General features: G+C 48.6%; 1 protein-coding gene across 1 annotated transcript in view; it reads left to right on the forward strand.

Annotated features, from left to right (window-relative positions):
• The window catches only part of phip (pleckstrin homology domain interacting protein), a 171,078-nt gene that overhangs the window by 13,537 nt on the left and 141,399 nt on the right, over positions 1–16,142 (forward strand). The window contains exons 6-9 of the mRNA XM_065016614.1: positions 1,794–1,892; positions 3,243–3,403; positions 7,163–7,258; positions 15,681–15,806. Of these exons, the coding sequence (XP_064872686.1) occupies positions 1,794–1,892; positions 3,243–3,403; positions 7,163–7,258; positions 15,681–15,806 (482 nt within the window). The remainder of the gene's footprint in view (positions 1–1,793; positions 1,893–3,242; positions 3,404–7,162; positions 7,259–15,680; positions 15,807–16,142) is intronic.

Genomic DNA, 16,142 nt, shown 5'->3' on the forward strand with positions numbered 1-16,142 from the left:
TCAGTGAGGATCTCTGAATGATCCAATGTTGACCTAAATGACTAATGATGATAAATACAATCCACCTGTGTGTAATCAAGTCTCCGTATAAATGCACCTGCACTGTGATAGTCTCAGAGGTCCGTTAAAAGCGCAGAGAGCATCATGAAGAACAAGGAACACACCAGGCAGGTCTGAGATACTGTTGTGAAGAAGTTTAAAGCCGGATTTGGATACAAAAAGATTTCCCAAGCTTTAAACATCCCAAGGAGCACTGTGCAAGCGATAATATTGAAATGGAAGGAGTATCAGACCACTGCAAATCTACCAAGACCTGGCCGTCCCTCTAAACTTTCAGCTCATACAAGGAGAAGACTGATCAGAGATGCAGCCAAGAGGCCCATGATCACTCTGGATGAACTGCAGAGATCTACAGCTGAGGTGGGACACTCTGTCCATAGGACAACAATCAGTCGTATATTGCACAAATCTGGCCTTTATGGAAGAGTGGCAAGAAGAAAGCCATTTCTTAAAGATATCCATAAAAAGTGTCGTTTAAAGTTTGCCACAAGCCACCTGGGAGACACACTAAACATGTGGAAGAAGGTGCTCTGGTCAGATGAAACCAAAATTGAACTTTTTGGCAACAATGCAAAACGTTATGTTTGGCGTAAAAGCAACACAGCTCATCACCCTGAACACACCATCCCCACTGTCAAACATGGTGGTGGCAGCATCATGGTTTGGGCCTGCTTTTCTTCAGCAGGGACAGGGAAGATGGTTAAAATTGATGGGAAGATGGATGGAGCCAAATACAGGACCATTCTGGAAGAAACCCTGATGGAGTCTGCAAAAGACCTGAGACTGGGATGGAGATTTGTCTTCCAACAAGACAATGATCCAAAACATAAAGCAAAATCTACAATGGAATGGTTAAAAAATAAACATATCCAGGTGTTAGAATGGCCAAGTCAAAGTCCAGACCTGAATCCAATCGAGAATCTGTGGAAAGAACTGAAACTGCTGTTCACAAATGCTCTCCATCCATCCTCACTGAGCTCGAGCTGTTTTGCAAGGAGGAATGGGAAAAAATGTCAGTCTCTCGATGTGCAAAACTGATAGAGACATACCCCAAGCGACTTACAGCTGTAATCGCAGCAAAAGGTGGCGCTACAAAGTATTAACTTAAGGGGGCTGAATAATTTTGCACGCCCAATTTTTCAGTTTTTGATTTGTTAAAAAAGTTTGAAATATCCAATAAATGTCATTCCACTTCATGATTGTGTCCCACTTGTTGTTGATTCTTCACAAAAAAATACAGTTTTATATCTTTATGTTTGAAGCCTGAAATGTGGCAAAAGGTCGCAAAGTTCAAGGGGGCCGAATACTTTCGCAAGGCACTGTACATACTTAAAAAATTGCAGACCTCCACAAGTCTGGTTCATCCTTGGGAGCAATTTCCAAATGCCTCAAGGTACCACGTTCATCTGTACAAACAATAGTACACAAGTATAAACCCCATGGGACCACGCAGCCGTACCATTGTTCTGATTTAACCTTTGATCTATTTTTAGCTGCCCCCCCCAAAAAAACCCCATTTGTTTTCAATGTGTGTATGTTTAATGTGTCTTTTTGTGTGTGTTTAAGGTGTTTGTGTGTGTTTGTGTGTGTGTTTGTATGTTTAACGTGTGTGTGTGTGTGTGTATATATATATATTTAACGTGTTTCTTTTGGTGTTAACATGTGTTCGTGTGTGTGTGGAGCATATTTGTTCGAGTGTGTGTGTTTAACGTGTGTGTGTTTTGTTCCTGCAGGCTGTAAGCATGTGGTGTGGAAGGGTTTGGCCCTGGCAGCACTGCACTGTGGTAGGCCCCCTGAGCCGCCAGTTATCTATGGGAGCCCGCCCAGCATCGGTAGGTAGCCTATGACTGGTTCAATGTTGTGTAATGTAGTTGATGGTATATGTTACTTCAGTCTGTATGTTCTTTTGGGGAGAATAACAGAATAGAACATAGCCTACATATAATGCCATGTATATTGAACACACTTCCAGTCACTGTCAGGGCTACAGAGTCTCTGGTCTCCATGAAGACCCAGCTAAAGGTCAGAACTCTGGTCTCCATTAAGACCCAGCTAAAGGTCAGAGTCTCTGGTCTCCATGAAGACCCAGCTAAAGGTCAGAGTCTCTGGTCTCCATGAAGACCCAGCTAAATGTCAGAGTCTCTGGTCTCCATGAAGACCCAGCTGAAGGTCAGAGTCTCTGGTCTCCATTAAGACCCAGCTAAAGGTCAGAACTCTGGTCTCCATTAAGACCCAGCTAAAGGTCAGAGTCTCTGGTCTCCATGAAGACCCAGCTAAAGGTCAGAGTCTCTGGTCTCCATGAAGACCCAGCTAAAGGTCAGAGTCTCTGGTCTCCATGAAGACCCAGCTAAAGGTCAGAGTCTCTGGTCTCCATGAAGACCCAGCTAAAGGTCAGAGTCTCTGGTCTCCATGAAGACCCAGCTAAAGGTCAGAGTCTCTGGTCTCCATGAAGACCCAGCTAAAGGTCAGAGTCTCTGGTCTCCATGAAGACCCAGCTAAAGGTCAGAGTCTCTGGTCTCCATGAAGACCCAGCTAAAGGTCAGAGTCTCTGGTCTCCATGAAGACCCAGCTAAAGGTCAGAGTCTCTGGTCTCCATGAAGACCCAGCTAAAGGTCAGAGTCTCTGGTCTCCATGAAGACCCAGCTAAAGGTCAGAGTCTCTGGTCTCCATGAAGACCCAGCTAAAGGTCAGAGTCTCTGGTCTCCATGAAGACCCAGCTAAAGGTCAGAGTCTCTGGTCTCCATGAAGACCCAGCTAAAGGTCAGAGTCTCTGGTCTCCATGAAGACCCAGCTAAAGGTCAGAGTCTCTGGTCTCCATGAAGACCCAGCTAAAGGTCAGAGTCTCTGGTCTCCATGAAGACCCAGCTAAAGGTCAGAGTCTCTGGTCTCCATGAAGACCCAGCTAAAGGTCAGAGTCTCTGGTCTCCATGAAGACCCAGCTAAAGGTCAGAGTCTCTGGTCTCCATGAAGACCCAGCTAAAGGTCAAGGCTGCAGAGTTTCTGTTATTTCAGTTCTCCTGTTTTTCTTCTTCTTCTTCCATAACAAAATTATAATAATGTAAGTCAACCAGTTAATGACATTAGAATGGTATTATGCTGGAACGAACAACTTTGTGTGTCTGTGTGTGTGTGTGTGTGGTGCTGGTATGTGTGTACACAATCTTTGCGGTGTGTGCGTGTAGTGGAGACAGGTCACGGCCGTCGTCTGATTGGTTCGTACCGACTGGGTCAGCTCCTCCCCACTGCGGTCTACTCACACATGAAGATGCACAAGAGGATTCTGGGACATCTGTCCTCTGTCTACTGCGTCACCTTCGACCGCACTGGACGGCGCATCTTCACCGTAAGAACAGAGTGTGTTTAGGCTGCTGAACCGTCAGAACAGAGAGTGTTTAGGCTGCTGAACCGTCAGAACAGAGAGTGTTTAGGCTGCTGAACCGTCAGAACAGAGTGTGTTTAGGCTGCTGAACCGTCAGAACAGAGAGTGTTTAGGCTGCTGAACCGTCAGAACAGAGAGTGTTTAGGCTGCTGAACCGTCAGAACAGAGAGTGTTTAGGCTGCTGAACCGTCTGTACAGAGAGTGTTTAGGCTGCTGAACCGTCTGTACAGAGAGTGTTTAGGCTGCTGAACCGTCAGAACAGAGAGTGTTTAGGCTGCTGAACCGTCAGAACAGAGTGTGTTTAGGCTGCTGAACCGTCAGAACAGAGTGTGTTTAGGCTGCTGAACCGTCAGAACAGAGAGTGTTTAGGCTGCTGAACCGTCAGAACAGAGAGTGTTTAGGCTGCTGAACCGTCAGAACAGAGAGTGTTTAGGCTGCTGAACCGTCAGAACAGAGTGTGTTTAGGCTGCTGAACCGTGTGGTGGTGACTGTGTGGTGGTGACCGTGTGGTGGTGACTGTGGCGGTGACTGTGGTTGTGACTGTGTGGTGGTGACTGTGGTGGTGACTGTGTGGCGGTGACTGTGGTTGTGACTGTGTGGTGGTGACTGTGGTGGTGACTGTTTGGTGGTGACTGTTTGGTGGTGACTGTGGTTGTGACTGTTTGATTGTGACTGTTTGGTGGTGACTGTGTGGTGGTGACTGTGGTTGTGACTGTTTGGTGGTGACTGTGTGGTGGTGACTGTGTGGTGGTGACTGTGTGGTGGTGACTGTTTGGTGGTGACTGTGTGGTGGGGACTGTGTGGTGGTGACTGTGTGGTGGTGACTGTGTGGTGGGGACTGTTTGTTTGGCTGACTGATTGTCCAGTTATAGACTGACTGACTGGTTGTCCAGTTATAGACTGACTGATTGTCCAATTGTAGACTGACTGACTGGTTGTCCAGTTATAGACTGACTGATTGTCCAATTGTAGACTGACTGACTGGTTGTCCAGTTATAGACTGACTGACTGGTTGTCCAGTTATAGACTGACTGACTGGTTGTCCAGTTATAGACTGACTGACTGGTTGTCCAGTTATAGACTGACTGACTGGTTGTCCAGTTATAGACTGACTGACTGGTTGTCCAGTTATAGACTGACCGATTGTCCAGTTATAGACTGACCGATTGTCCAGTTATAGACTGACTGACTGGTTGTCCAGTTATAGACTGACTGACTGGTTGTCCAGTTATAGACTGACTGACTGGTTGTCCAGTTATAGACTGACTGACCGATTGTCCAGTTATAGACTGACTGACTGGTTGTCCAGTTATAGACTGACTGACTGGTTGTCCAGTTATAGACTGACTGACTGATTGTCCAGTTATAGACTGACTGACTGGTTGTCCAGTTATAGACTGACCGATTGTCCAGTTATAGACTGACTGACTGACTGTCCAGTTATAGACTGACTGACTGGTTGTCCAGTTATAGACTGACTGACTGGTTGTCCAGTTATAGACTGACTGACTGGTTGTCCAGTTATAGACTGACCGATTGTCCAATTGTAGACTGACTGACTGGTTGTCCAGTTATAGACTGACTGATTGTCCAATTGTAGACTGACTGACTGGTTGTCCAGTTATAGACTGACTGACTGGTTGTCCAGTTATAGACTGACTGACTGGTTGTCCAGTTATAGACTGACTGACTGGTTGTCCAGTTATAGACTGACTGACTGGTTGTCCAGTTATAGACTGACTGACTGGTTGTCCAGTTATAGACTGACCGATTGTCCAGTTATAGACTGACCGATTGTCCAGTTATAGACTGACTGACTGGTTGTCCAGTTATAGACTGACTGACTGGTTGTCCAGTTATAGACTGACTGACTGGTTGTCCAGTTATAGACTGACTGACCGATTGTCCAGTTATAGACTGACTGACTGGTTGTCCAGTTATAGACTGACTGACTGGTTGTCCAGTTATAGACTGACTGACTGATTGTCCAGTTATAGACTGACTGACTGGTTGTCCAGTTATAGACTGACCGATTGTCCAGTTATAGACTGACTGACTGACTGTCCAGTTATAGACTGACTGACTGGTTGTCCAGTTATAGACTGACTGACTGGTTGTCCAGTTATAGACTGACTGACTGGTTGTCCAGTTATAGACTGACTGACTGGTTGTCCAGTTATAGACTGACTGACCGATTGTCCAGTTATAGACTGACTGACTGGTTGTCCAGTTATAGACTGACTGACTGGTTGTCCAGTTATAGACTGACTGACTGATTGTCCAGTTATAGACTGACTGACTGGTTGTCCAGTTATAGACTGACCGATTGTCCAGTTATAGACTGACTGACTGACTGTCCAGTTATAGACTGACTGACTGGTTGTCCAGTTATAGACTGACTGACTGGTTGTCCAGTTATAGACTGACCGATTGTCCAGTTATAGACTGACCGATTGTCCAGTTATAGACTGACTGACTGGTTGTCCAGTTATAGACTGACTGACTGGTTGTCCAGTTATAGACTGACCGATTGTCCAGTTATAGACTGACTGACTGGTTGTCCAGTTATAGACTGACTGACTGGTTGTCCAGTTATAGACTGACCGATTGTCCAGTTATAGACTGACCGATTGTCCAGTTATAGACTGACTGACTGGTTGTCCAGTTATAGACTGACTGACTGGTTGTCCAGTTATAGACTGACTGACTGGTTGTCCAGTTATAGACTGACTGGTTGTCCAGTTATAGACTGACTGACTGGTTGTCCAGTTATAGACTGACTGACTGGTTGTCCAGTTATAGACTGACTGACTGGTTGTCCAGTTATAGACTGACTGACTGGTTGTCCAGTTATAGACTGACTGACTGGTTGTCCAGTTATAGACTGACTGACTGGTTGTCCAGTTATAGACTGACTGACTGGTTGTCCAGTTATAGACTGACTGGTTGTCCAGTTATAGACTGACTGACTGGTTGTCCAGTTATAGACTGACTGACTGGTTGTCCAGTTATAGACTGACTGACTGGTTGTCCAGTTATAGACTGACTGACTGGTTGTCCAGTTATAGACTGACTGACTGGTTGTCCAGTTATAGACTGGCTGACTGACTGGTTGTCCAGTTATAGACTGACCGATTGTCCAGTTATAGACTGACCGATTGTCCAGTTATAGACTGACTGATTGTCCAGTTATAGACTGACTGACTGGTTGTCCAGTTATAGACTGACTGGTTGTCCAGTTATAGACTGACTGACTGGTTGTCCAGTTATAGACTGACTGGTTGTCCAGTTATAGACTGACTGACTGGTTGTCCAGTTATAGACTGACTGACTGGTTGTCCAGTTATAGACTGACTGACCGGTTGTCCAGTTATAGACTGACTGACTGGTTGTCCAGTTATAGACTGACTGACCGGTTGTCCAGTTATAGACTGACTGACTGGTTGTCCAGTTATAGACTGACTGACTGGTTGTCCAGTTATAGACTGACTGGTTGTCCAGTTATAGACTAGGTTTGATTTAGATGTGATTGATCAATGACTGAATGTATAATATAGTTTGTAATATTGATTGATTTTAATTGTTGTCTCAGGCTTCATATTATTGAAAATAATGTCTATTAATACATGTTTGATAGAACAATGACCATGCTGATTGGTGTGTTGTGTGAGTGATCAGGGATCATAGTGATTCATTGTTGTGTGTGTGTGTGTGTGTGTCTAGGGTTCAGATGACTGCCTGGTGAAGATTTGGGGGACGGATGAGGGCCGTTTACTGGCAACGCTGAGAGGACACGCTGCTGAGATCTCCGACATGGCCGTGAGTTAACACGCACACACACACATTGTTGTGTGTGTGTGTGTGTGTGTGTGTGTGTCTAGGGTTCAGATGACTGCCTGGTGAGTTAACACGCACACATTTTGGATTTGACATGAAAACAATATAAGAAAAAAATCATAAAATTCCCTGCCAATTCACAATGCAGAATAATGGTATGTATGACCGCTAGGGACGGACCGCTAGGGACTGATCGCTACGGACAAACCTCTAGGGACGGACCGCTAGGGATGGACCACACCACTAGGGACAAACCACTGGGGATGGACCGCTGGGGATAGACCGCTCCCCTAGGGACGGACCGCTAGGGATGGACCACACCACTAGGAACGGACCAATGGGGATGGACCGCTGGGGATGGACCGCTCCCCTAGGAACGGACCACTGGGAATGGACCGCTCCTCTAGGAACGGAACGCTAGGGATGGACTGCTAGGGATGGACCGCTCCCCTAGGAACGGACCGCTAGGGATGGACCGCTCCCCTAGGAATGGACCGCCAGGGATGGACTGCTGGGGATAGACCGCTCCCCTAGGGACGGACCGCTAGGGATGGACCACACCACTAGGAACAGACCACTCCCCTAGGATTGGAACGCTAGGGATGGACCACTCCCCTAGGAACGAACCACTGGGGATGGACCGCTGGGGATAGACCTCTCCCCTAGGGACGGACCGCTAGCGATGCGCCACACCACTAGGAACGGACCAATGGGAATGGACCGCTCCTCTAGGAACAGACCGCTAGGGATGGACCGCCCCCCCCTAGGAACGGACTGGAATGGACCGCTAGGGATGGACTGCTCCCCTAGGATTGGAACGCTAGGGATGGACCGCTAGGGATGGACTGCTCCCCTAGGAACGGACCACTGGGGATGGACCGCTAGGGATGGACCGCTCCCCTAGGATTGGAACGCTAGGGATGGACCGCTAGGGACGGACCGCTAGGGATGGACCACACCACTAGGGACAAACCACTGGGGATGGACCGCTGAGGATAGACCACTCCCCTAGGGACGGACCACTAGGGATGGACCACACCACTAGGAACGGACCACTGGGAATGGACCGCTCCTCTAGGAACGGAACGCTAGGGATGGACCGCTCCCCTAGGAATGGACCACCAGGGATGGACTGCTAGGGATGGACCACACCACTAGGAACGGACCAATGGGGATGGACCGCTGGGGATGGACCGCTCCCCTAGGAACGGACCACTGGGAATGGACCGCTCCTCTAGGAACGGAATGCTAGGGATGGACCGCTCCCCTAGGAACGGACCGCTGGGGATGGACCGCTGGGGATAGACCGCTCCCCTAGGGACGGACCGCTAGGGATGGACCGCTAGGGATGGACCGCTCCCCTAGGAACGGACTGCTGGGGATGGACCGCTGGGGATAGACCGCTCCCCTAGGGACGGACCGCTAGGGATGGACCACACCACTAGGAACAGACCACTCCCCTAGGATTGTAACGCTAGGGATGGACCGCTCCCCTAGGAACGGACCGCTGGGTATGTGACCGCTAGGGATGGACCGCTGGGGATGGACCACTAGGGATGGACTGCTAGGGATGGACCGCTCCCCTAGGAACGGAACGCTGGTTATGGACCGCTCCCATAGGAACGGAACGCTGGGGATGGACCGCCCCCCTAGGAACGGACCGCTGGGGATGGACCGCTAGGGATGGACTGCTCCCCTAGGATAGGAACGCTAGGGATGGACCGCTCCCCTAGGAATGGACCGCCAGGGATGGACTGCTAGGGATTGACCACACCACTAGGAACAGACCACTCCCCTAGGATTGTAACGCTAGGGATGGACCGCTCCCCTAGGAACGGACCGCTGGGTATGTGACCGCTAGGGATGGACCGCTGGGGATGGACCACTAGGGATGGACCGCTCCCCTAGGAACGGACCGCTGGGGATGGACCGCTAGGGATGGACCACTGGGGATGGACCGCTCCCCTAGGAACAGTCCGCTAGGGATGGACCGCTGGGGATGGACCACTAGGGATGGACTGCTGAGGATGGACCACTCCCCTAGGAATGTACCAATGGGGATGGACCGCTAGGGATGGACCGCTCCCCTAGGAACGGACCGCTGGGGATGGACCGCTCCCCTAGGAACGGACCGCTGGGGATGGACCGCTAGGGATGGACCGCTCCCCTAGGAACGGACTGCTAGGGATGGACCTATCAGTATAGTCAGGTCAGCCACCAGACAGACAGTCAGAACCGTGCACTAGGTCCTGTTGCACAATCTACAAAAAGTTCTGGGACACTGTCCATGGAGAATAAGAACACCTCCTTCCAGCTGCCCACTGCACTGAGGCTAGGAAACACTGTCACCACTCATAAATCTGCGATGATTGAGAATTTCAATAAGCATTTTTCTACGACTGTCCATGCTTTCCACCTGGCTACCCCTACCCCGGTCAACAGCCCTGCTCCCCCCACAGCAACTTCCCCAAGCCTCCCATTTCTCCTTCACCCAAATCCAGATAGCTAATGTTCTGAAAGAGCTGCAAAATCGGTACCCCTACAAATCAGCCGGGCTAGACAATCTGGATCCTCTTTTTCTAAAATTATTTGCCGAAATTGTTGCAACCCCTATTACTAGCCTGTTCAACCTCTCTTTTATATTGTCTGAGATCCCCAAAGATTGGAAAGCTGCTGCGGTCATCCCCCTCTTCAAAGGGGGAGACACTCTACACCCAAACTGCTACAGACCTATATCTATCCTACCTTGCCTTTCTAAGGTCTTCGAAAGCCAAGTGAACAAAAAGATCACTGACCATGTCGATTCCCACCATATCTTCTCTGCTATGCAATCTGGTTTCAGAGCTGGTCATGGGTGCCACGCTCAAGGTACTAAACGATATAACTGCCATCGATAAAAGGCAATACTGTGCAGCTGTTTTCATCGACCTGGCCAAGGCTTTCAACTCTGTCAATCACCACATTCTTATCAGCAGACTCAACAGCCTTGGTTTCTCAAATGACTGCCTCATCTAGTTCAGCAACTACTCAGATAGAGTTCAGTGTGTCAAATCGGAGGGCCTGTTGTCCGGACCTCTGGCAGTCTCTATGGGGGCGCCACAGGGTTCAATCCTCGGGCCGACTCTTTTCTCTATATATATCAATGATGTTGCTCTTGCTGCTGGTGATTCTCTGATCCACCTCTACTAATCTAATCAAATCAAATCGAAATCAAATCAAATCAATTTATATAGCCCTTCGTACATCAACTGATATCTCAAAGTGCTGTACAGAAACCCAGCCTAAAACCCCAAACAGCAAGCAATGCAGGTGTAGAAGCACGGTGGCTAGGAAAAACTCCCTAGAAAGGCCAAAACCTAGGAAGAAACCTAGAGAGGAACCAGGCTATGTGGGGTGGCCTGTCCTCTTCTGGCTGTGTCGGGTGGAGATTATAACAGAACATGGCCAAGATGTTCAAATGTTCATAAATGACCAGCATGGTCCAATAATAATAAGGCAGAACAGTTGAAACTGGAGCAGCAGCACCACTAGAGGGATATCTTCAACCACCAACTTACCATCCTGAGACAAGGCCGAGTATAGCACACAAAGATCTCCGCAACGGCACAACCCAAGAGGGGGGGGGGGCAACCCAGACAGGAAAATAACATCAGTGACTCATCAGACAACACCATTCTGAATACTTCTGGCCCTTCTTTGGACACAGTGTTATCTAACCTCCAGACAAGCTTCAATGCCATACAACTCTCCTTCCGTGGCCTCCAACTGCTCTTAAATGCAAGTAAAACTAAATGCATGCTCTTCAACCGATGGCTTCCCACACCTGCCCGCCCTTCCAGCATCACTACTCTGGACGGTTCTGACTTAGAATATGTGGACAACTATAAATACCTAGGTATCTGGTTAGACTGTAAACTCTCCTTCCAGACTCACATTAAGCATCTCCAATCCACAATTAAATCTAGAATTGGCTTCCTATTTGGCAACAAAGCATCCTTCACTCATGCTGCCAAACATACCCTCGTAAAACTGACCATCCTACCGATCCTCGACTTCGGTGATGTCATCTATAAAATAGTCTCCAACTCTACTCAACAAATTGAATGCGGTCTATCACAGTGCCATCCGTTTTGTCACCAAAGCCCCATATACTACCCACCACTGCGACCTGTATGCTCTCGTTGGCTGGCCCTCGCTTCATATTCATCGCCAGACCCACTGGCTCCAGGTCATCTATAAGTCTTTGCAATGTAAAGCCACGCCTTATCTCAGCTCACTGGACCACCATAGCAACACCCACCTGTAGCACACGCTCCAGCAGGTATATCTAACTGGTCACCCCCAAAACCAATTCTTACTTTGGCCGCCTTTCCTTCGAGTTCTCTGCTGCCAGTAATTGGAACGAACTGCAAAAATCTCTGAAGCTGGAGACTCATATCTCCCTCACTAACTAGCATCATCTGTCAGAGAAGCTCCCAGATCACTGCACCTGTACATAGCCCATCTGTAAATTGCCCATTCAACCAACTCATCCCCATGTTGTTATTTATTTTGCTCCTTTGCACCCCAGTATCTCTACTTGCACATTTTTCTTCTGCACATCTACCATTCCAGTGTTTAATTGCTATATCGTAATTACTTCGCCACTATGGCCTATTTATTGCCTTACCTCCCTTATCTCACCTCATTTGCACACACTGTATATAGACTTTTCTATTGTTTTATTGACTCTATGTTTGTTTATTCCATGTGTAACTTTGTGTTGTTGTTTGTGTCGACACTGCTTTGCTTTATCTTGGCCAGGTCGCAGTTGTAAATGAGAACTTGTTATCAACTAGCTTACCTGGTTAAATAAAGGTGAAATAAAAAAATTAAAAATATCTATCTTTCAGTATAGTCAGGTCAGTCACCAGACAGACAGAACCGTGCACTAGGTCTATCTATCAGTATAGGCAGGTCAGCCACCAGACAGACAGTCAGAACCGTGCACTAGGTCTATCTATCAGTATAGGCAGGTCAGTCACCAGACAGACAGAACCGTGCACTAGGTCTATCAGTATATGCAGGTCAGTCACCAGACAGACAGATAGACAGAACCATGCACTAGGTCTATCTATCAGTATAGGCAGGTCAGCCACCAGACAGACAGTGAGAACCATGCACTAGGTCTATCTATCAGTATTTGCAGGTCAGCCACCAGACAGAACCATGCACTAGGGTCTATCTATCAGTATAGGCAGGTCAGCCACCAGACAGACAGAACCATGCACTAGGTCTATCTATCAGTATAGGCAGGTCAGCCACCAGACAGAACCATGCACTAGGTCTATCTATCAGTATAGGCAGGTCAGACACCAGACAGAACCGTGCACTAGGTCTATCTATCAGTATAGGCAGGTCAGACACCAGACAGACAGAACCGTGCACTAGGTCTATCTATCAGTATAGGCAGGTCAGCCACCAGACAGACAGAACCGTGCACTAGGTCTATCTATCAGTATAGGCAGGTCAGCCACCAGACAGACAGAACCGTGCACTAGGTCTATCTATCAGTATAGGCAGGTCAGCCACCAGACAGACAGAACCATGCACTAGGTCTATCTATCAGTATAGGCAGGTCAGCCACCAGACAGACAGAACCATGCACTAGGTCTATCTATCAGTATAGGCAGGTCAGTCACCAGACAGAACCATGCACTAGGTCTATATATCAGTATAGGCAGGTCAGCCACCAGACAGACAGAAGCGTGCACTAGGTCTATATATCAGTATAGGCAGGTCAGCCACCAGACAGACAGAAGCATGCACGAGGTCTATCTATCAGTATAGGCAGGTCAGCCACCAGACAGAACCATGCACTAGGTCTATCTATCAGTATAGGCAGGTCAGCCACCAGACAGACAGTCAGAACCATGCACTAGGTCTATCTATCAGTATAGGCAGGTCAGCCACCAGACAGAACCGTGCACTAGGTCTATCTATCAGTATAGGCAGGTCAGCCACCAGACAGAACCGTGCACTAGGTCTATATATCAGTATAGGCAGGTCAGCCACCAGACAGAACCGTGCACTAGGTCTATCTATCAGTATAGGCAGGTCAGCCACCAGACAGAACCGTGCACTAAGGTCTATCTATCAGTATAGGCAGGTCAGCCACCAGACAGACAGAACCGTGCACTAGGTCTATCTATCAGTATAGGCAGGTCAGCCACCAGCCAGACAGAACCGTGCACTAGGTCTATCTATCAGTATAGGCAGGTCAGACACCAGACAGAACCGTGCACTAGGTCTATCTATCAGTATAGGCAGGTCAGACACCAGACAGACAGAACCGTGCACTAGGTCTATCTATCAGTATAGGCAGGTCAGCCACCAGACAGACAGAACCGTGCACTAGGTCTATCTATCAGTATAGGCAGGTCAGCCACCAGACAGACAGAACCGTGCACTAGGTCTATCTATCAGTATAGGCAGGTCAGCCACCAGACAGACAGAACCATGCACTAGGTCTATCTATCAGTATAGGCAGGTCAGCCACCAGACAGACAGAACCATGCACTAGGTCTATCTATCAGTATAGGCAGGTCAGTCACCAGACAGAACCATGCACTAGGTCTATATATCAGTATAGGCAGGTCAGCCACCAGACAGAACCATGCACTAGGTCTATATATCAGTATAGGCAGGTCAGCCACCAGACAGAACCGTGCACTAGGTCTATATATCAGTATAGGCAGGTCAGCCACCAGACAGAACCGTGCACTAGGTCTATCTATCAGTATAGGCAGGTCAGCCACCAGACAGACAGAACCATGCACTAGGTCTATCTATCAGTATAGGCAGGTCAGCCACCAGACAGACAGAACCATGCACTAGGTCTATCTATCAGTATAGGCAGGTCAGCCACCAGACAGACAGACAGAACCATGCACTAGGTCTATCTATCAGTATAGGCAGGTCAGCCACCAGACAGACAGAACCATGCACTAGGTCTATCTATCAGTATAGGCAGGTCAGCCACCAGACAGACAGAACCGTGCACTAGGTCTATCTATCAGTATAGGCAGGTCAGCCACCAGACAGACAGAACCGTGCACTAGGTCTATCTATCAGTATAGGCAGGTCAGCCACCAGACAGACAGAACCGTGCACTAGGTCTATCTATCAGTATAGGCAGGTCAGCCACCAGACAGAACCATGCACTAGGTCTATATATCAGTATAGGCAGGTCAGCCACCAGACAGACAGAACCGTGCACTAGGTCTATCTATCAGTATAGGCAGGTCAGCCACCAGACAGACAGAACCGTGCACTAGGTCTATCTATCAGTATAGGCAGGTCAGCCACCAGACAGACAGAACCATGCACTAGGTCTATCTATCAGTATAGGCAGGTCAGCCACCAGACAGACAGAACCGTGCACTAGGTCTATCTATCAGTATAGGCAGGTCAGCCACCAGACAGACAGAACCGTGCACTAGGTCTATCTATCAGTATAGGCAGGTCAGTCACCAGACAGAACCATGCACTAGGTCTATCTATCAGTATAGGCAGGTCAGCCACCAGACAGACAGAACCGTGCACTAGGTCTATCTATCAGCAATCAAAAGCTGTATCTACAAGTTAATGCTTTATTTCGCAATTTTTGGGCTTGCAATGTCACACACAGCTCTCTGTTGCCCCATATGAGATAAGACCTATAAACAGGTCAACATTCACAAGGTCGCAGGGCGGGACGGATTACCAGGAAATGTACTCAGAGCATTCACTGACCAACTGGCAAGTGTCTTCACTGCCATTGTCAACCTCTCCCTGTCTGAGTCTGTAATACCAACATGTTTCAAGCAGACCACCATAGTCCCTGTGCACAAGAACACCAAGGTAACCTGCTTAAATGACTCCCGACCCGTAGCACTCACATCCGTAGCCATGAAGTGCTTTGAAAGGCTGGTCATGGCTCACATCAACACCATTTATCCCAGAAACCCTAGACCCACTCCAATTTGCATACCGACCAAACAGATCCACAGATGATGCAATCTCTATTGTACTCAACACTGCCCTTTCACACCTGGACAAAAGGAACACCTATGTGAGAATGCTATTCATTGACTATAGATCAGCATTCAACACCATAGTGCCCTCAAAACTCATCACTAAGCTAAGGACCCTGGGACTAAACACCTCCCTCTGCAACTGGATCCCGGACTTCCCGAATTTTCCTTGTTTTACAATCATTGTGAGTGAGGATTACTGATACCCACAAGTATAGTTAGTTAAACAAGAAAAAACACACACACACACACTTCCATCTCTTGCTAACATAAGTGTGTGTGTGTGTGTGTGTGTGTGTGTGTGTGTGTGTGTGTGTGTGTGTGTGTGTGTGTGTGTGTGTGCTCACCAGGTGAGCTACGAGAACACCATGCTAGCTGCAGGTAGCTGTGATAAGACCATCAGAGTATGGTGTCTTCAGACCTGTGTTCCTCTAGCAGTACTGGAAGGACACTCTGCATCCATCACCTCTCTACAGGTAAGGGGAGGAGGGGGAGGAATGGAACCTCAGGTAGCTAGGGGGGGAGGGGGGAGGAGGGGGAGGAATGGAACCTCAGGTAGCTAGGAGGGAGAGGAGGGGGAGGAATGGAACTGCAGGTAGCTAGGAGGGGGAGAGGGGGAAGGAGGGGGAGGGATGGAACCTCAGGTAGCTAGGGGGGAGAGGGGGAAGGAGGGGGAGGGATGGAACTGCAGGTAGCTAGGAGGGGGAGAGGGAGGAAGAAGGGGGAGGAATGGAACTGCAGGTAGCTAGGAGGGGGAGAGGGGGAAGGAGGGGGAGGGATGGAACCTCAGGTAGCTAGGAGGGAGAGAGGGG

Source organism: Oncorhynchus nerka, unplaced genomic scaffold, assembly GCF_034236695.1.
Source record: "Oncorhynchus nerka isolate Pitt River unplaced genomic scaffold, Oner_Uvic_2.0 unplaced_scaffold_940, whole genome shotgun sequence".
In the NCBI taxonomy this organism is placed as follows: domain Eukaryota; kingdom Metazoa; phylum Chordata; class Actinopteri; order Salmoniformes; family Salmonidae; genus Oncorhynchus; species Oncorhynchus nerka.